Here is a 21,865-nt window from a genome sequence, read left to right as displayed (position 1 = left end):
AAGTACAAAATATACGTAGAAAAATACATTATTCTAGTAAGCAAAATTATTGTTCTTTACATAGCCGATAAGTTGCGGCGCGAATTAGGCTCACGGTTTCAAAGCACGCTGTTATTGTGTATATGTATAATCATGAGCGAGCCGCGAAAATTGTACAACGTAAAACTTCTGCGAGAACGTTCTTGAGTAAATTTGCATCACATAAGCCTTTCGCCTGTCTAAATTTCTACAATGTTATATGCAATCATCAGACTGGTTATTATTAATGCAAATAATTTTATAGAAGATTACATAAAGATTATTTGTTTTTTTTATCCTCTATCATTACGAATATCGTAATTCGTAAATATTTAATGTTTATTAGCTATGTTATTAGCTACCGTACTTTTGTAATCTGAGTAAGTCTTATTTCTATTTTATCAAAAAGGCACCCTTTATAATAATATTGTTTTTAGACATAAGTTGTATAGTATAATATGATCTATCTTGTTAATTAGTATCTTGACTATTGTTATTTTATTCGTCATATTCATTACCTTATACATGGTATTAAAAGTTATCTGGTTATTATAGTATATAAATGCATTATTTGTTATTATTACTGATATGTTTGTTAAAGAAGTGGATCTGCGAATTATTGAGACTGTGAGAAATTGTGAATACGATAGTACAGGATGGCGTGTAATATAATGTAATTGTAAGAGACTATACAGACTGCAACAGGCTTAATAATCGATTTTCTCCTAAAGCGTAGCTTCGTAGAGACTTGTTCTATAGTTTCGATTTTCTTTCTTTACACGAGCAATTATTTCAGTTATACTACCGCATTCTATATACACATTAATCTCATATTGGTACATTTATGATCTTTATTATACCTGCATAAGAAATGTTGTGAAATTATTCGAATCGATCACTTGTACTATTTATATCGAGAAAGTTCCGAGTTTGAATTTACTCCAGCTAAGTAAAGGATATTCGGTTAGTTTTGTTTTTGGGACCTTTGTCTAGTTAACGATAGACAAACTAGTATACGTGAATATTATGCTGTACAACAATTCCAAATGTTATTTTGTGATTACAGAACCGAGTGTAAGGAGTAGGCCTGAGAGAGAGAAAACTATCGCCCAAGTTTTCTGGACGACTACTTAGAGTTTAGTTGTAATGGCTGTGCCTAAATCTGCAGAAACTTTTTAAAAGTATCAGATTTCTCACAGGTTTGTTCAACAAACTTTGGCACGAGAGTCGAAGACTCTCAGACTTGCAGGTCTATTTCAGGTGAGCAGTGCACATCTTCTTGTATCTTATCGAATAAAATCTGCAGATTAGTTCTTTTTTAGAAAAACTTATTAGGATAAGAATATTTAGCTGTGGCATAACTGAAGGTGAACTAAAGTTCGATTTGGCAATTTTAGAAAGATATTTTATATCACCAAAGAAGACTGTAACAGACTCTTAGATTGATTAGTTAAAGATGCCACTAAAGAAGAGAGTTCAAGCCATAACAATTAAACAAAAATCGATCAATAATGTTTCTAATTAGACTGCAATCAAATCGGAACTTCCTGGACATAAACTTTATACAGATAAAATAATTTATTTTTACGTTATTTAAAAATTTGGAAATTTGTAAATCAGATGGAAAATCTGGTTTGCGAGTTATCTGCACTTAATGTGTAGACACATAGTTATTGATATTTAATGTGTGGATTCTCGAATATTTGTAGCTTAATAATTTACTGCGATAAATATCTTGAAAGATACATTTTTTTTTTTAGAAAAAAGATTTACTGGCCAAGACCGTTGTAAAAAAAAAAAATGCGAGAAGCTGCGATATTCAAAGTGCGTTACAGTGCACATTACACAGTTTGCAAATAGAAAAATCTATTTAACATAGACAACTGAACTTTGTTTTTAAATTGCACATAAACTTATAAACGCCTATAATTTACTCATTTAGATAGTATAAAGTATAATTGCTTCACAAAATGTTAAATGTGTTATTATTACTTAATGCACTCTATAAAAAAAAATCTCTTCTAAAATAATAATTTTAAAGACAGCAGAGATAAAAAGCTTCAATAAAATTGTTATAAAAATAAATTATATAGCAGTACATTTACGACCCTCCACAATCTTAAAAAAAATGGAAAATTTTATATGAAACTAAATCAAGATTATATAGCTGAAACATACTTTCTTACATTTGGCACTTTACCATATTTTCATATTTTTTTATGATTGCTAAATAAATATAAGTGAGTAGGACCACATCTAATAAAAGTAATAGATGTGAAACTACAAATAAACTGCATAAATTTATTTTCCGTACATGTCAAGAACGAAATTGAAGATTGTAAAATTTAATTTTGAATATCAATTTGATATTAAACTTGGAAATTTAATAAATGCAGGTAATTATTGCAATCAATACAAGCTCATAACCACAGTTCATAATAACATTATTATGATTGTTCACACATTTCATAATAACATTATTATAAGATTATTATAATATTATAATATTTTAAAAACTTAGATATAAAAATAATCTCTTAAACTGTAACATCAAATCGACAAGGATATTTTCATTAGTCCGTCACTTCTTTTTCTTAAGTTAATTATATCGTAGTTAATTATATCTCGTAATAAAAATGAGAAACACGATTATATCTATTTGGTTTTGCTTTCTAAATATTTATACAAGCAAAAAACGTGTAGCATTATGCTGTGTTATTTCTTTCCTTTTAAGATTATTATATGTGTTACAACGATTATTGCATATGTACTTCAATCAATCGATTGTGTCTATTAGGGCATTGCTATGTTACAAAATATATTTTGAATGTAATCAACGTTAAACTTTACATATCTTATTATACAAATATTATTACTTTGCATCGATCTATCTCTTCAGAGCTTTGACAATAATACTATTCTTGTCAATTTGAAAAATGCTACTCTTGAAACTATCGCTAGATAGAACTAAAATCGTATTTTGTTTGTCAGATTGCTTTATAATTGTTCGTATATCCTCATTTATGATATATATCGATTTCTGGTTGTCCACCTTCGCTTGCAATCCATGTTCGCGACACAACTTGATCTGATGTAGCGGTATGGTTACGTATTTATTCTGAGCGATTAATTTACTTAACTCTTCGGAACGGACGTATAAATACTGATTATTTTGTTGTTGATCGGTTTCCTGATTCGCCTCGACAGAATCTTTCGGAGAAACATTTAAGATTTCTACCACATCTGTCGCAACAGACTGAGTTATACATTCATTTTCTTGCAATATATTTTGATTTTCTGGAATACTCTCTTCGCTATCTTCATTCAATGTCTGCGAGATATTAATATTTGCGTATATAATCTGCGCACAAATGTTATTTCCTGGATACTCTTTATTTTCAATATCGAAATTATCAGATTTTGTAGATTTTTCACTCGTGACATCGTTCTGCGTAATGACGTGTACATCATATTTTTGATCATTTTTATTGGAACTTGCAGCTTCTGTTTGCTCTGTTCTTAAATGTCTGCATGTTGTGTTTCTTTCTTGTGTATTATTGTTGCATATTTCCTTCTGATAATCATGCGTAGATTTATGCCACACTTGTAAATTGCTTTCGTCTTGTTCTTCTGGAAAATCTGCGTTTATCTCCGTTACATCTTCTTTTTCTTCATTCTGTGTCTCGTTTCTACCATTCACTTCGCATTCATTTCTCGTTTCATTACTACACTCGTAAATCTTATCCTGATCTTCGATATTATGCTGATAGACAACATGATTTTCCTCATTATTAGTTACTCTTAAGTTATCGTAAAAAGGATCTTTTAATTGCAGCAGGCCATCTCCTATACCGTTAATACATTCCACATTGACATTACTGTTCTCCCTATCGGGATATTTACAATCTACAGCTATTTCAGTCTCTATACCATCAGTCTTATTCAATTGAGATTCCGAGCAAATCTCAAAACTCCCAAATTTATCAATCTGTATTATATTGTTCGTCTCCCAATTTCTGTTACTATCGATATCCTCTTTCAGAACATACTCTTTTACTGTATTTGTAATAACTTGAGTTTCGTCATGGTTTGTAAACTTTACAATTGCATCGGACGTGATGTCATCGACACTCATCGCAACTTCTACGGTGCAATCCTTTCTTTTTCGATTAGTCCGAACTTTTTTAACGTCTTCTTCCGGTGGATGCAAGACTTCACCAAGTGTGGTGAGAATTTTATTGTGTCGTGTTTTTAAATGACGTTTGTAAGTGTTCCTGGTTTTGAACCTAACACAAAAAACAAAATATTATTGTTATATAGTCGAAACTATCGATATCAATAGATTCTTTGTCTCTTTCTCTGGAGGTAGAATTAGAAAGATGGAGCATTTTTTTAGTTGAAATTAAATTAAATTTGAAAATCTTATTTGGCTTGAACTTATTTATGAAAATAGAATGTAAACGTCTGTATAAAATATATTACTATCTACATAATTCATAAATATACTGTCTAAATATACTTCTAAACAATAATTTTACTAACCGTTGCCCACAGTCATCACATCCGAACGGCGCTTCTCCAGTGTGCCTACGTTGATGCTCTCTAAAGTGAGACGGATGCCTGAACTTCTTTCCACAATCTTTGCACGTAAAGCGCGTTTGATTTTCATGAATCAACATATGGTACTTCAAACTGTGCCTTCTTGTAAAAACCGCTTTGCACATCAAACACTCATACGGCTTTATTCCAGCGTGACTCCGATAATGGGAGACTAAAGTTGTAGGCGCTGTGAAACTACGAGGTGGGTCGCAGATGCGACATTGAAGATTGTTTCCTGTAGGATTACCCTTCTTTTTAATACGTTCTATATATGCTAGTGCCATTTCCCTCTCTTCCTTGCTCGTGCCAATAAACTTTGCTTTTCCTTTAGGCTTGGTGGTCGTAGATACCTCTACATTTGATTCCGTGCTGACTTCAGTTTTATCTGTTCATAATATATATGCATAAATATATATAAATTTACATGTGTTATACAATTATATTTTAGCATAATAGTATTCGTCTCTATAACATCAATTATAAGACAGTGTTGTATTTTATTCTATAAATTATAAACTAAGTTAGGAACATACCTGGTGAATAAACAATATTAGAATCTTGAGAATTTTCAGCTAATTTCTGATGAACGTGAGAGTACTCTTTCATGTGTACACTATCAGTACCAACGACCATAAACACAATCTGAAAAGAAATATATATTTGTAAAATATAGTACGTATATCAAATGTAATGTATATTTTTCACAATTATGTACTGTTTTAGATTGTATATGTTAAGCATTTAGGTAATTAGTAGATTGTTCACTAACATTTTCTTCTCCCGTTGTATTATCAGGGACATTATTAAGAGACGTTTCTCTCCTATTAGGCATCTCGTCATCCAATCGTTCAGAATAACTATGATCGCCGAGAACCTTAATATCTATTTGCTCAGAATTCTTTAATTCAGTATCGTGCGCTCCCTCCTTTTCCGATCTCTGAAAACATTTCTGCTTCTCGTTCTCTTTAATGTTAATATCGTTTAAGTGTATTTTACGTAAATAATTGGGTTTTTCCAATATCACATCTTTGTTCTCCTTATTTAACGTTTCTTGAGGTTTCTTTATCTGTTGTATCCGACTTTTCTTACTTTGCAGATTAGTCCTCAAATTCTTATGGTTTATACTTTTCGCTGTAAATGTATCATCTGTAATATAAAACAAATTCTTTTAACAGTACTAAACTTTTCCAGGATTAGCATTTACATGTCATTTTCATAAATTTAGAATTTAATAAAATTAAGTAATCATAAAAAGTATCATCGAAGATTTCTCTTAACATAATTCTATGGATTTGAAATAACACAAGACAACAATAAGCTTACTAGTACGTACAAGTCTCTTTATCTGCTTTCAGGTGTTCTAAATGCTCCTCCAGGTGATTTTTAATGCACACCCTAGCCTTTTCCTCGCTAGCAAAACTGGTATACGTCTGATGGCAACCAGGCACTAACGCGCAGGTGTAGGAATATTGTCTTTTGAGCTCGTCGCTTGTAAAAACGGCAAATTGCTTAACGAGATGTGAAACAGACATGGACGCGAGCTGAGGTACAGTAAAGCATGACTCTTTCCGTTTCACACTCGCTGTTTTCGGCTTGTATTGCAGCGTCAGCATTGAGTTAATATGTTTCTTTTCGGAGTGCAATGTTTGCGAAGCAACCTCTGCGAGTACCTCCAACAATGCTGACGGACTGTCTCTTCCTATAGTATCTGTAAAAGTTTTTACAATTATTCTCAATTATATCTATATATTTAATCCTGCAATACTAAATATATATTTTCAACTGGAAAAAAGTTAAATTCTCCGAAGAAAAAATCAATTCTTTCAAGACGTAGCGTTAGAAAACTTTTATAAATCGTGTTATGGAACTTTAACGAAAGACAAATACTGGAATTACAATATTTTCTGTGTCGACAACAGATTCTGTTTCACATATGCGTATATTTCGTATCGTTACATGTCCATTTCTATCAATACAGATTAATTTCAATCTCGGTTTAACTTCTCATCTTCTTTTCGTGTTTAGAACAAGAAAATGATAAAAAGTATGTAAAACCGAGATTAAAGTTAATCACATTGGTAGAGATGGAGACGTAAAAGGGAGAGATACGTAACGAGAAGTGCATAAATGTTCTATTCTATAAAACACGCTACTGTCAACATGAAGTTTCTCCATGACCTCAGTAATTAAAGTTAAACTAGTAAAGATCACGCCTGAAAAATATACATTTTAATTATTTAAGAAAAAAAAAGCAAAAAAAATAAAATCCGTGCAATCCGCGTCGGATGACGTTGATCCATTCTTAAATGAAGCAACATCGCTGGAACACTTCCATATACGCCGAGCAAAAGTTGTTTTCGTGTAATAGCAGACGCCATAAGGACGCCCAGCAGACGGTTTTTCAGTTTACTATCTACGGTCGTGTCGCGTATACGCGCGTTTTTCTCCGATCAGCATACGCGCGCGCGTCTCGACAAATATTACGCGAAAGCGAAGCGTGGATCGCGGCGGGATTACCTCCGTTGTACGAATCTGACACATGCTGCGGATTTCTTTTGGCGTTCATGATGGCATTCACGTTCACGGCGTGCCTACATTCCCTGACCACACTCGTTCGCGAACAACAGGTTCTCCGTTTGTTGGCCAAATTCCTCCCCTCCTTCCTCCTCCGCCCCTTCTGTCAATCGTCGACACTGCTGCCAACAGTGCCGAGTGCCGATGGCCGACGCGCGCGCGCGAAATCAAGGGGAGAGCGCGCGGATCACGGGCATCTCATTGGCCGCGTTCAGCAGACCAAGCTGCTGAGTAGCAGTCGAACGTGATTGGCTCTTACTTTTAGAACCAACCAATCAACGCAGAGTGTTGATAAGACGAACTCAACAGTTGTGTCTGCCATTGGCCGCGTTCAGCAGACACAACTGTTGAGTTCGTCTTATCAACACTCCGCGTTGATTGGTTGGTTCTAAAAGTAAGAGCCAATCACGTTCGACTGGTACTCAGCGGCTTGGTCTGCTGAACACGACCAATCCCAACCCGTAGTGTGATACAGGCTGCACGCTCGGTAATGGTTCGTGTCTTTGCTACGGTTCGTGTCCGAACTACTTGAGATTTTAGATAGAAGATACGAAGATAGTCTAATTTATCTAATACAAGAAGAAGAAGGAAGATAGTCGAGATGAATGCTGCAACTCGAGGTCAAACCATGGTCTGAAGTTCGGCTTTTAGGTTTTTTGTGGTTTTTTTTAACAATTTTTAACGAGACAGGTTATTGTTAGCCTAGCCTCCAACCCTCTTGGTTCGGGTTCAGGCACCTGACTGTTCTCACCCGAGGACACCTTGGAAAAAACCCCCCTGGTTCGGGTTCCCAAATAAAACATTTTCTCATCACGTTCGCTGATTACTACGGCCAATTTCTTTTAGTGACACAAGTCGACACAAACATCGTTCCATCCTCCTTGGCATTCAATGAATAACAAAGACAGAACGACACTTGTGTCGACTTATTGTGTCACTAAAAGGAATTGGCCTTACATATCTTTCTTCTCGCGCGATGATTTTCCCAATTATAACGTAACGCTCGTATTTTTTTGTACAATATGTAATAAAAGGTAATAGAGGAATTACCTCATGTGACTGATAATTCACTCCGCGTAAACAAAAGGGTCTCTGCTTACCCCCGTTTACGCGGAGTAAATTATCGTAAGCTTACTACAACATTTCATTTAGAATAAATTATGTCGTAAGTTACTTACAGAAATAACGCTCGCGTAAACGTAGTATATCTACAAAATCTGCACGTATGATCTATAATTTTAAAATTATCAGAATTAGTTGGCAGGACGTTATATATATTTTGTTTTCTCTAACAAAATGAGTGTATGAGCCTGAAACGTAATACAGCAAGTTGTTTTTTTCTTCTATCTTCTACAAAGTCTATAATTTTTTTTATAAAAAATAATATAATTTTTTTAAATAAAAATTATATTATTTTTTAAATTATTATGATCTTTAAATTATATTGTGATATAAAATTATATTATGATATTTTGTTGACAGGAATATAAATCGAGGAAATTAGGACAGTACGTGTGCGAACGTGGCAAACAGCAAAGTACCGAGAAGCCGATAGTTCTAAGCGGAAACTGCCGCGAGATATTGTAGCACGTTGTAAAGGATGCAGGTATGTGTATGTATATATATCTATGTATGTATAGAAAACTAACTAAAATGAAAAGCCGTGAAAGAACACGCACAGGATAATATTTTTTAAATAGGATATATTTTTTTAACTTTATTTAAACCGGAGGGGCGCCGTATTCTCTTTAAAAATATTTCTACTAATTCTTTACACTGCTTAATTACAAAAAAATTATGGATTTTATAATTTTACCAATACAATATTTTTTAGATGTTCCGAATTAATTCTTATTGTGTCTTTAACTGTATCACGAATCTATCTCTTCAACACGAGACTTCAAGGGGTCGAACGAAAGTGTATCGCGGCGAATCCATAGCATTTTTAATAACGTCGTTGCGGAGAGGAGGATCGCCGGAGCGATCGCACGCTCGGGGGTGCGCACCCCCGAGCACCCCCGAGTGGCAACGTGAAGTCGTTTGGAAGGTGACGAGGAAAGGAAAACGGCGCGTGCACCATCGACGAATGCATCGGCGCGGCACGGTACGGCGGCGAGCGCATCGCGGGGGAGTTCGAGGAGGGGGTGGATCTGCCGCATAGCGTGAGGATATAGAGTGCCGAGGGAAACTCGGTGACTCGGTCGCGTAACGCGCGTCAGTCGGTTGCTATGCGTCCGGGTGAGGTGGCGAACGCGGCGCGCGACCCGGATCACCGTCCCTGAAGGGAACGGAAGTGTCCGCGCTCTCATCCCGGCCGCTTGACGCGGGAGGCGGCGACGGCGGCAACGACGGCGACGACGACGACGACGACGACGACGACGGCGAGAGGCGAACGCGTACACTCGCACGCTGTCCAATCCTTTCCCCGGCGACGGCGACGACGGCGACGGCGACGGGAGCACCTATCGTGCGACGCGATTAGACACCCCCCGGGCACGAGCCACGAGCACATGGTCCGGCGATCGCGACGATCATGATCGCGTACCGAGCCGCGCCGATCATCGGCCTCGTCTTCGTCGTCCTGGCGGCCACATTCGATCGCGGTGAGTGCCGATCGAAACTCGGCAATCGTCCGGCGGTTCCGTTCGCGGAAACAGAGGCTCTCCCGGGAACAGCGATCGATCACCCGTTCGCGGAACACGCTCGATTGAAGCGGCGCGGCGAGGGCCTCGATCCCGCGACAATCGAAAGACCGAAATTTCGCGCGCGGTTGCGAGAGCGATCCTTCCTATTTTTATTATTTTGCACGTCCGATTCTTTACGATAAATATGAGGTATTGATGTAGGTATTGATGGTAAAATGACACGAGTGACGATTCTCATTTGGGACTGGGAAAAGAACAAACTTATCGAGAGACAGAAACTCCCACTTTGAGAAATGCATTTGATATTTTTACATGCTTTTACTTCGTTTTACAAAATATTGATAACTATTATAAGAAATATTTTATATTTGAAAGCTATTATAATTGCATTAGCAGTCGATACAACTTTAATAGTGCGTAAAATAAATAAGTGTTTTAAACGCGTTCTTTTAAAGATAGGTCGTCTCTCTTGTAGTCATCTCGTTCACAGAAATTTAATTATTGAATTTTCGCAGAAATTGGATTTCACTTTCCGGAATAGCGCTGAAAGAAGTTTGAAAGGCAGTTTAAAACCGCTTATACATATATGATAGACTGACGTCCTTACGACGGTTCCACATCGTCTAACTCGCGTTAGTTTCCATCAATGCGGTACTTCCCGGGAAAATACAGGAGATTGTCCGACAAACGTACAGAGAGAAGTTTAACGTTTCCCAGGGGAATGTACAGGATTTCGACAGGCACTTGGGACTTTCAGTGGGAAAATTGAGCGAGAGGCAAATAGAAGCCCCCGTTAAGTTCGTCCTTCTCGCACGAACTTAATTCAACATACTTACTTGATATAAATCGGACTCAATTGCCACTTTTGAACATTGCCTTGTCCGAAAGCGTAGGAAAGATCGATAATACGACCTCGTGCACTTTATTCGGGAAAGGAGTGAGGAAAGGAGTCGTATACATCACGGGCGCAATGCAGAGGCGATGGCAGGGAAAGTTACCGCCGTAAATGAGCCGCCCAGACGGAGACGTCTCGTCGGGGGGTTGTAAAAGGCCAGATAAGCACACGAAAGTTTAGAAGATGTTTAATCCTTCGTGATCCAAGTTAATCTTGATGCGACGTTAAATCATTTTTTTTTTCCCCCTTAAGTTTCATATCGTCCGAGAAACAGCATCTCGAGATTTTGTACATTTGTTCAATATTCTAGGAATGTATGCGCGTGAAAGTAAAAACGTGTTACATACGGTTTAACAAGTTCCGCAATCTTTGAAATTCTAATTTTCAAATCTTGTAAAACTCTCGCAGGATTTCTCTGTCTTTTTACTAATATTTTAGAGAAATTCTCTTTGCGACGCGCGTTATCCACGTAACGATTTGTATTTGCGATATTTTATTTAAATGTTGTTACGTGTGTCTCGAGCAAGCAAGCGTTATATTTTATATTATTTATTTATGACTGTGCAGACAGATCTAGTTGTTGCAACTTGCAGACACAATTTCTCATGAATGAAATTACAGAATATATCTTTATATGCGAACCCCGAGAACAATACTGTTACAATTCAAAAATTCGCAAGTTTTAGAAGAGAAAAAACAAATTTAATTCAATTTTTTTTTCATTGTGATATAATTAACGCAAAATTATTTACGATATTTTATTATAATGAACTTATACTGTTTCTTGAACAGATCTGTGATTTATTTATCAGTAAACTTGTGATATATTATTCGCTCAGGAAACTGCAACATAACCGGTTTAGATTAGATTAAAAAAATAACATTTCCGTCCGTTGCAACGGATTTAGATTTGCGACGCTATTATAGCACGTAGATAACATTTTATGCATACTTTTTACGGACTTAACTCAAAATTAAAATTTTTCGAGTTGTGACAGTATATACTCTTCTCGGGTACATTGAGATACACTGCTAGTGCCACGGATAAAAAATTAGGTCATTTAAAATGAACTTATCGCGACGTTCTAAATTCTTAATGTTCGAAATTTGAGATTGGTTTCAATTTCTTTTTATATCTTTTTACATCCGTTTATTTTAACGTTTACAAGAAGCAATCGGGAATCAAGAAAAGAATCTACATCATTGATAAACCCCTTAAAATTTAGATACTTCGAGACACTTTCTCTCGTTCAATTTTAGAGAAATGTCTCCCAAGCCCTTTTAATTCATCTATTTTTCAGGGTGGATTGGAAGGAAATAACTCGTTTCCTCCTTCAGTCAGCCCTTTTTCGCATCCTTCCACGGATTTCGCAAGAAGACAGCGATATATAGCATTGTTGGCGGTCATACGCGGGTATTATATCGTTAGCAAGAATAATGGTCGGCGAATTCCTACAACGGTAGCACTTGTGGTTCTTCGGGCCGCGAAGATGAGCGTACGCGATTGTCAAATCGAATCCTATTAACACCGTGCTAGAAAAATATCGCGATAACTCCGTTTGTCGGGAATGTCGAATTCACCCATGGGTATTCATGGAATGATCATCTCAATCAATATCGCTCAAAGACGAATTAAGAAAAGAAATTGTCTGTTTGTCGCGGCTTTAGCGAGATTATAAAATAATTTCGTTAAATCTTATTTGATCGTATATCCACAATTTTATTGAAAACAGATTATTTTAGGACGATATGGAACTTTATAAAATTGCATTTGTGCAGAATTGTGAAAAATTATTACGACAAAACGACACGTTGCATATCTTGCGCTAAGCATCTCCGAAAAATTTGTATATATTTGTTCCAATTTATTGCATTATTTATAGCGCGCGACTGTTCGTTTAATTAAGAATCAAACGGTCTTCTTTTTTTTCCAGAATTAAGTTCTCGCCAGACGCGGCCTGGTTTCGCGTTAAATTCGCGTCGCCGATGAATCGGGCAAACTTTTCCCTCCGTCGACGTTTGTCGATACACATCCGGCGACGCTTCGACGGCGGAAAAGTCGAATCGGGGAAACGACCACAATATAGATATTCGTTTCCCTCCGCGTCTGACAGAGCACGATCGGAGACGCGATGTCGTTATCTTCCTGCGTCGGGACGATCGTCTGCTTGCGGTAGACGTAACTTTCAGCGGCGCAAAGGTGAAAGGTGAAAGTATTTGGACGAAAATGACGTAACTCGATCAGGACGACGTAACTGTCTCGACGCGGGATTTCGTCGCATCCGGATTTCTGCAGCGATCGCGCTGTGACGGACCCTAGAGGCCTAGACGATAGACCTTTGCACGTTTTCGCACATCGAGTTAGAGAGTCGATCGTTAACGCGCGCTCAGCGCGAGAGTTACTCGGTCTCATCCCTCCACCCGATCGAAGTAATTGCCGATACGAAATTAACGATGGCATCGGCAATCCGCGCACTAATCGAGATATCGCGGATGAATCCGATGAATGCGCTATATCCGACAATTTGTTGAAATTTAGGGTAGCGCGCCTACGACAGCCAGATCGTCGCGAGGGCTATCGAGCGACCCACTTTCTCCTTCTCCGACCCCTTTCCTCTCACTTACCGCCCCCTCACGCCCCCCTGCTTTGCCCCGTGTACTCTCGATACAGTTTTTGTTTATCTCGCTTTTCTTATCACGATGGCATTATTCCTTTTTTCCCTATTTTTACTCTATTTTCCTTTATATCCTTTCTCTTGTCTTTTAAAAATATATTTCCATTTCTCTAATTATACAGCATTATCAAAGAGAACTTTAGATCCAGAAAGTTGAAACGTTTGTTTTATTATTTCTGATGAAAAGCTAATTTGTTTACCTCGAGAAAATAATGGCGAAGTTTTAATTAGCAGACTTTTACTTATTTATCTATCCAATATCTTCATTGATATTCATATTTATCTCATTATTTCGCGCGCACGTTTCTATATTTTGTAAGAAAATGCATGCATAAGTGACGTATGTCCAGTTTCGTTAACGACGAATAAACTTTTGTCGAATAATGACCATTTATCCGAATTTGTCCTTATTTTGCGGGCAAATGCAATTGCATAATGCAAACGAAATAAACCATATAGATTCATTCAAATTATCTGTTGTCGATGAAATCCGTAGCGTAGAATAATCCAATTGTGAATTTGGTTTCAATGAAATTTGGTTTTCTTCTAAATTTGACGAGATACTGCTTTCATATATTTAAGTATCAGAGTTTTATTCACCGTAATGAAACTTCGACATATGAACGCGTTCAATTTTTTTTTATAAGAATATTTAGAACATAAGAAAATTTCTTTTACATAAATTTTTATGTATTATCCAAAGTATAAAGATTTGTTGAAATAACAGGAAGTTAAGTAGCAACACATAAATAACTTTGTTTTAGAATGCGTTGATCTAAAAAAAGATATAACACGGAAATAGCACAATAATATAGTAAAATAGAAAAGAGATGCATAAAGAAGAAGAGAGGATAGCTCGAGCGAAGGTCGTGTGCGAAGCGAATTGATAGTGAAGTTCACGTCGTTCAATGTTAATATAGCGGCGGTGATGAAGTGCATGGTATGAATTCGTTACTTATATATTTGTTCCCAATCGCCTGATTCCATATCCGGTTGCAAGAATTCGGATTCTTCGTATCGATCCGCGAGGGACAGCTGAGCGGTAGAGGTCTTCGCGTGCGTCTTGCCCCGCTGTTCGATATCAGCTGGCGCCGTATCAGCCTGGCTGGTTCCCGCTATAGCCGTGCATGGGATGCGCACCGGGACGCGCGTGCCAATGTTACGTCACAGAAGGGCGAGACGTGAACCAGACCTTTTCCTCCCCCCCAGATTTGATCCTCATCGCGGCTGACGTCCGTTGATTTCGTCGGCGAGATCTCTGCTCTCTGAAATACGACCCCTTAAAATATTCATAAAACACAAAGGGAGGGAGAAGATTTTAACTGGACCGTTAATCCTCACACTGCGATCTTTCATATAAACGCGCAAGATCGAGTCGCCTCCGTTTAAGTCGCGTTGCAGTATCACAGTTAAAGTATCACAAAGATTTAGGGGAGACGATTTTACTCGATCTTAATTCGAATCCGAGGCAAATGCAAGTGGTGATTGATTTCTTTTTCTTTTGATTTCAGGTGAAGCGATAATATGTTATCAATGCAACAGCGAGTACGACCCCAGATGTGGCGACCCGTTCGATTCGTACAGTTTGGGGACTGTGAACTGCAGCTTTCAGCCTCGTCTGGAGCATCTCAGCCACTTAGAGCCTACTCTTTGCCGAAAAATCAGTCAAAAAGGTGAAACCTCGCTTGTTTCACATACATTTGATAAATTAAGCTTCGACAGAAATTTCGAAAGTTTCATATTTGTCAAAGTAGTCCACGCTTATCAGTTCTCCATTTAATTTAATTCCACATTTAATTAATTTGGAATTATTAATTTTCCAAATAGCAGCTTACAACCGTAACGATTCGCCGTATGTTTTAAAAAATTCGATTTGTCGTTACTTAATTAAATGCCATTTATATCGGTTACAATAATATCAACAAGTTTGACGCGCTTTTATCTCACAAACTTGTGACATCCTACGCTCACATTACGTTTTATAGATAATACGTAATAGCATTGCAATAATATCACTTTAATGTTATAACTATAAATATAACTCCAACAATTTATTAATGCAATTGAACGGAAATTATCAATTATTTATACATGAGCTTTTTCATTCGGAATTAGTCGACTCTAAATCTAAAGAATTCATCTGTCATTGAGCGGCAAAGAACAAATTCAAAACATAAGCGACCGCACGTTTAAAGTCTATCTTAGATTTAAAGTTTAATTTAAGTTTATCTTACATCTCTAAACAATTCTTAATCCCTAATGTCCATTTCTATCAATGCAGATTAATTTTAATCTTGGTTCAATTTCCTTTTGATCTTTTTCTGACTTTTAGAACTAGAAGCAGATGAAACGTAAGTTGAATCAAGATTAAAATTAATTTGCATAATGTAGAAATAAACATAGCGGCGAGGGGGTTCAAGTAGACTAGTAGAGGGTTCAGGTCGATACTGATCCCCGTTACTGTTGCAGTGTACGGCAAGGTGAGGGTCGTCCGCAGCTGCGGCTACATCACGGACGAGAAGGACAACGGCGAGTGCCTTATGAGGAGCGGCACCCACGATGTGCGCGCGCTATACTGCTCGTGCACCGGTGATCTGTGTAACTCCGTCGAGAGTCTCCGCACGCCGTCCCTACTGCCACTGGCGTCCCTCCTGACTGCCGTGCTGGCGACACCGAGCCTGCTCCTATCGTGCCCGACCGCGCCGCTCCGTATCTCCCTCTCGACGACCTAATTCTGCCTAGTCTCGTTCGAGTCGCACCCCGAGGATCCCTGAGACTCTATCCCTTTCCCCCTCCGGCCCGTCGTCGCGCCGCCACGGACCGTTCGTATCCCAGGACTCGCAATAACCGACCTTCCCTGTCGATCGTTATCGTCAATTTTCCTCTATGGATTTCCCCGATCACAAAGAGAAGATCGCGAAAGGCCGAGGGAAAAGGATGTTCCGACTTTCAGTATCGTAATTACCGGCTTTCGGCCTAATTAAACCGCGCCGGACAATGATAGAGACGCGTCGATCATCTCCACGTCGCTAACGAAAAAAAAACCTCGCACCCCGAGCGATCGAATTTTTTCCCCTCTTCTTGTCCCGAAGTAGCCGGATATCCGATATTGTACAACGAATCCGATTCGAGATTGTATTGGTTTCGCGACGTGAGTTTCGAAGACTCCCTCCGGATTTCTCGCGCGTTTATGTATCCCGCACGAAGGCCTTGATGACGCGACGAGGGATGAAAGACGACGCACGCTTCGTGATCTTCTCGTATAGATAGTTACAAATTTCCATTATTAACGAAGAGATTTTAGATCGACTCCCTTCCCCTCCCCGACGGTGTCTTTGACTGCGAACGGTCCGTAACATAGCCAGATTAATTAACGTAGCGTAACGGTGATAACTGCCAGATGCGCGAGGGCGACACTTCAGTAGTATACATATCTCTGCGAAAAAAAAAGAAAAAAATGAGAGAAAGCGTAAAAAACGATACGACGGCCTCTGCGTAAAAGAAAGAAAAAAGATTTCAAAATCGATCACCTCTCGTGTTACGCCGGTGTATCGCGCTCGTCGCGCAATTTTCATTCGGGTTCAAATCGGCTGTCAGACAGAGGATATTTTTTGCACAGGTAGATTAAGAGGAATCGATTAAGAATTATTTCTGCAACCAATTTACTGATCCCTCTCTCATTGTTCTAAACGTGTTCAAATTATCCTCTCAACGTGTACATTAAAAAATTAATTCTCCAGCAACGTTAATGCGATCTCTTAAATGCAAACTGCGAGGTCTCGCAGTTCTCTCGCGAGAAGAAGATTGTGGAAATCGTGAATCTCTGCAGAACGCATTCCCATCGATTCCTGTCGATTCGCCTATTTTCGTAAACGGGAACGAGCCGAATATCTTATCGCGCGCGACGAGCGTGAATATCGAGGGTGAGAAGGGCGCAGCAGGGGAGGCAGATATCTCACGAGAGAATTTATGATTAGTAAAAAACAAAAAAAAAAAGTCTCACACGGTAACAAGTAAAATGCAAAGTAGCGGCATCGCGATAACACATTTTCGCACCCCGCGCCTGCTACCCGCTGAACACTGATTTGCGTGTCTGTGCATGAGACTGTGCCTGCCCGGTATGTGTGTACGCATTAATTACGACGTACGTATACGCACGCGAAGTAAAAAGTAACATAAATAAATATATTTTGTTGTCGGAAGCCTAAATGGAATTGCACGCGAGATCGACGGGCATATGCTTATTTCTAGAGGTGCAACGACACACATAGCGTTCGCGAAACGGAACGGGATACATAACACGAGACGCATCCACGTCGCATCCATTCGGTCTACTTCAGTATTATTTATCGCGCATCGTAATTCAATCGTGATATAATTATAACATAGTTTTTTCTGCTTACGTAAAACGTTTGTGAAACGTCCGATTAAATTATTATCAATTTATACTCAGAATTACAATTTAACTATACATCATCATAATAATAATTTACATACAGATTGCATAACTAGATATTATAATTTATTCAAATGACAAAATTAATGATTATTTTAAATTTAGTAGGAAGCAAGAAATCACGATGATGTAAAAGTTTAACGTCGTCGACAAACAATTGTTTTATCGAGAGATTATGATCGCTAATTTATTGGAAAATTGTTACGTTCATCTGGAGCTCTCTCGATTCACTTGATATCTCTATTCAATTGATCGTCACATCATATCGAGTTTTCCGAACTAAACTGAACGTAATCTGAACGGATACGACGTACCGCTTCTTTAAACGATTCTACGTATAAGACGAGCTGTGTAAAGAACGGGGATAGGTATAATATATCGACGATATGCCGGGAGAGACCTCGCAATTTAGATGCTGTAAGAATCGAAGGTCCGCCGTCGCGTCCACGATTATTCCGTGTTTCGCGGAACCTTGCAATAAATGTAGTTTAAGCCTGAGTCACCTGAGCGTACAATAATCGCCGTTCGGTATGCGTTTCTTCGAATGCTTGGCATGTTTGCGCGTCTGTCTGTGCAATAATTAATTGAGCGTAACGCTAAACTCGAGAGCTCAATTAGGGTCGGTTGTTGCACCTTCGAGTGTCCGATAATTTACCAACCAAAGTCTTCTCTGTCTCGTTTTAGAACGCGTGCATGTTTCGCCGCTAATATAATAGACCCAGGGATCAGTTGAAACCGACGTTGGAAAAAAAACCGGCCCAATTCGTTGTTGCTCATTTTGCCTTGTGGCTGATAGAAGGGAGAGGTGTTCGGTAAATACAGGATGTTCGGTGATAAGCGCGTCGTGGTGAACGGTGGTCCAGGTCGGAAACTGAAGCTCTACTTCGTTGCCGAAATTCAACGAGGTGTTACGTTTTTCTCACGATTTTGGGAAATTTATGTTAAGTATCATTAAGTCGAGATAATGGTGAAAATTTTTCTTAGAATTTCTCATACAATATTTTTCAGGACTTCTATATAAAATTTATAACTTTTTAAAAAATTTCTCAGGTTTTTTTATACGAATTGGAATATTATTTGGAAAGTCTGCAATCTTCTACAACATGAATTACGTGAATTCTGAAATATTCTAAGACTTCTCGTTCTATAATTTCCAAAGAAAGTTTATAAAATCTGAAAAAGTTTGATATTTTTTTAGAAATTTTCACAAAATAAAATATAAAAAAAATTGTTAAAAATATTGAATTTTTTTTCACCGGGAAAATCCGTCGAGCGCCATTTCTTTTCACAACTCGAACCTACTCATGATATTTTTAAGAAGGCGTTATATAACAACTACCATGTGTATGCGCCTAAACTGCAATAATCGAACATCCTCTATAATACTGATGCTAATAATAATAGTAATAATGATGGCAACATGCAGCAACGTGCCGGCAAATGTAACGAACGAGCAATAACATATAATGACAAAGTAGATGGTTTATTGACAAAAGAAAGAGAGGGAGAGAAATTAGACGAAGTAGGTGCGCTTGATCAATATAAATTATGTCACTCTAGCAGCCCTGCAAAGTGATCATCTCTAATGCTGCTGTTACCACCTGTCGTCGCCGTTATCGCCATCGATATGGTCGCTATTAACTACCCCCAGTCAGCCAAGTCTGTTAAGAACAGATTTTGCGAAGTTCTCTGTTACAATTTTTGTCGGCAAAAAGATTTATATAAATTCGATACAGCATCTGGCGTATACGATGCTCGTTGGCAGAATTATAGCGATATTTGTCAATAAAATACGACGGAAGATTGATGGTCGAAATCAAGTGGATGTTGACACGTTTTCTGCACAGTTTGATGCAGACGGAATTGAAGCAGAAAATCTGCGTTCGACAGATTCCGCTTGGTTTCTTGCGGTCGAATTATGTCAGCAGGTTTATGTCCATTTCTACCAATGTATTAACTTTTCCATAGATTAACTTTTCTTCTTGGTTTAATTTATCTTTTATCTTCTTCTAGTTCTAAGCATTAGAAAAAAAAAATAAAAAGTAAGTTAAATCGAGATCAAAGTTAATCCGCATTGATTGAAATGGACATTAGTCGGCAAAATACGAGCTTAACGCAGACGCGGGTGATGCCAATTTGTCAGCGATTTCTGATCGAATTTGCTATCAATCTGCTCTCACACACTGCGGACAGTTTGCGCTTACTGGGATATCATTATCATCACTTACTATTACTATTATTATTATAGTTATTGTTAGTACCGTACATTACCGACCCGTTGTTACAAATAATACCGCTAATAATTATTATTAGAGCGCAAATGTGGCAACAACCGTGACGGACGTGATGGTACCGATAAGATTGGAAACGAGGGGGAATAAAGATAGGGAAGAAAGGGAGAAATCATAACGTGGATATAGAAGAAACGATTTTAATTCTGGCAATTGTGACAGATTTATAAATTAATATAAATCACGGTTCGCCAGTGTGTTAATTCTTCTGCGACATAATTGATTTGTGTGATTTTCGTTAATTTACAATCTTTCCACCTGACATCAAACGGATCGTCCTGCGATTGTCCGCGACTCCCTTCTTCCCTGTTATAGAATAATTAGAACAAGATAAACTTTTTGTTATCAGATTTGCATGAAAAGTCGGTTGCGTTAATCGGGGGAAAAAACTAACCGTATCGCTTACAGTTCATATTTTATCGTGGAAAGAATTTTATTCAGATTTTATCTTAGACAGATCCTTGCGTATAGGAAAGGCAGTAATAGAACAAGATCGCGATTGAAATATCCTTATAGGTGCATCGATGCTGTTTTTGAAGTTTCCTAATCATTCTACAACGACGGATATGTTTATTTGCGCGCTTTCGCAACTGATTTCATATGTAAATCCGATAGTGAGAGATTTACTTCCAAGAAGAGCTCTCTTTCGTCTCCTTCGTCGTTTCGAGATTGACTTTTATTCGATCTCTCGTCCGGGACAGCCCAGACAATCGGAAGAAACGTGGAGTTCTTGTTGTTGAGACGATTCGCCTCGTACTTCTTTGATATATGTCGCAAATAACAATCGGTTGTAAGCGATTGGAAACATCGTCGTTGCGCGACAACTGCGGTTTGTTATATTTTCGGGGTAACTACGACGATCGTGTATCGCAATAAAAATATGAATATTCCGCAATTATGTATTGCATTAAAAACTGTACATAGAACAGTTATCGCGATCAATTAGCGGGAATCGCTCGAACATTAATTTCGCGATCTTCTCCGAGCGAAAGAAAAATTACCGTAGTTGCCGAATGATCGGATAAAATTCTATTGCAAAAAAAAAGAAAGTAAAAGTTATAGAATAGGAAATGTCAATCTACAGTTAATACAAAAAAAAAAAAAATAGCTGCCGTATCTTGAAAGTAGCGACACAGTTATTACATTAATATAATATTGTAAAGTATCGCGTATAATAGATTGTTACGTAACAGTTTCTTTAGTTATAGGTCGCTGTTTTCAAGCTGGAGCAATATATCTCTCCGTCGAAACTTCATGCTTTAAATTACGAAAATTAATGACACGTCGCATCGATCGAAATCGGCCTGGTTATCTTCCCGAAAAATGTGAAATTTACGAAATTCTCCGATCTTTCGTACGACTGCCGTTGCTGCCTGCGACACGTATCGAGAGAATGCGATGTATCTCAAGCCTCATTGAACATGTTCGTAATGATCATCGTTGAGTGACATTACAACATCATATATCATGTACAGAGAGAAAGAGAAAAAGTATTCTGCCAATAATAAAAGTGTTAAACGATTAATAAAAGTGGCATGTGTTCCTCGCATGAATTTTCACCTTCCTCCATACGTTTAATATGTCGCAAAGATTCTGTCAAACAAAAAAGATTGAAGCTGTGCGACATTTGTTTCGAAAATTTACGCGAAAAATATTACTAATCGATAAGATTACAGTAACTTCTACACAAGCGTCGGAAAGATCGTTTTATA

The 21,865-nt window shown here is 37.9% G+C and overlaps 2 protein-coding genes and 1 long non-coding RNA gene across 5 annotated transcripts in view; 2 read left to right on the top strand and 1 right to left on the bottom strand.

The window, feature by feature from the left end:
- The window catches only part of LOC139812287 (uncharacterized), an 8,344-nt gene extending 6,437 nt beyond the window's left edge, over positions 1-1,907 (top strand). The window contains exons 4-5 of one of the 2 annotated variants that reach the window (XR_011731846.1): positions 1,085-1,278; positions 1,779-1,907. This is a non-coding gene — a long non-coding RNA (uncharacterized lncRNA). Of the gene's footprint in view, positions 1-1,084; positions 1,279-1,415; positions 1,546-1,778 lie in introns of those variants that run through there. The other variant, XR_011731844.1, reaches the window with a different exon arrangement.
- On the bottom strand, positions 1,766-14,824 carry LOC139812249 (uncharacterized). 2 transcript variants are annotated; one of them, XM_071776942.1, is made up of 6 exons: positions 14,362-14,824; positions 5,951-6,325; positions 5,387-5,763; positions 5,151-5,259; positions 4,561-5,002; positions 1,766-4,304 (listed from the first exon to the last, which is right to left on the bottom strand). In XM_071776942.1, the coding sequence occupies exons 2-6, from the start codon at positions 6,228-6,230 to the stop codon at positions 2,906-2,908; spliced, it is 2,607 nt and encodes an 868-aa protein (XP_071633043.1). In that variant the 5' UTR covers positions 6,231-6,325; positions 14,362-14,824; the 3' UTR covers positions 1,766-2,905. The 2 variants fall into 2 exon arrangements, with proteins under 2 accessions (XP_071633043.1, XP_071633042.1); XM_071776941.1 differs by lacking the exon at positions 14,362-14,824 and adding an exon at positions 7,135-7,467.
- LOC139812281 (UPAR/Ly6 domain-containing protein crok) lies at positions 9,252-21,687 on the top strand. Its single transcript, XM_071776995.1, has 3 exons — positions 9,252-9,794; positions 14,918-15,079; positions 15,876-21,687. The coding sequence occupies exons 1-3, from the start codon at positions 9,725-9,727 to the stop codon at positions 16,136-16,138; spliced, it is 495 nt and encodes a 164-aa protein (XP_071633096.1). The 5' UTR covers positions 9,252-9,724; the 3' UTR covers positions 16,139-21,687.
- Positions 21,688-21,865: the final 178 nt, after the last annotated feature.

Source organism: Temnothorax longispinosus, chromosome 4, assembly GCF_030848805.1.
Source record: "Temnothorax longispinosus isolate EJ_2023e chromosome 4, Tlon_JGU_v1, whole genome shotgun sequence".
In the NCBI taxonomy this organism is placed as follows: domain Eukaryota; kingdom Metazoa; phylum Arthropoda; class Insecta; order Hymenoptera; family Formicidae; genus Temnothorax; species Temnothorax longispinosus.
Note: the sequence above shows the minus strand (reverse complement) of the source record. Positions and strands in the feature narration are given on the sequence as shown.

Bases quoted from the DNA above. Each gene is read 5' to 3' on its own strand.
- LOC139812249 (XM_071776941.1), bottom strand. From the start codon at position 7,183: ATGAACGCCAAAAGAAATCCGCAGCATGTGTCAGATTCGTACAACGGA. The intron at 6,326-7,134 runs GTAATCCCGCCG...AAACTTTTACAG, and splicing joins GTCAGATTCGTACAACGGAG to ATACTATAGGAAGAGACAGT. The intron at 5,003-5,150 runs GTATGTTCCTAA...TATTATGAACAG, and splicing joins TAATATTGTTTATTCACCAG to ATAAAACTGAAGTCAGCACG.
- LOC139812281 (XM_071776995.1), top strand. From the start codon at position 9,725: ATGATCGCGTACCGAGCCGCGCCGATCATCGGCCTCGTCTTCGTCGTC. The intron at 9,795-14,917 runs GTGAGTGCCGAT...TTTTGATTTCAG, and splicing joins GGCGGCCACATTCGATCGCG to GTGAAGCGATAATATGTTAT. The intron at 15,080-15,875 runs GTGAAACCTCGC...TTACTGTTGCAG, and splicing joins CCGAAAAATCAGTCAAAAAG to TGTACGGCAAGGTGAGGGTC.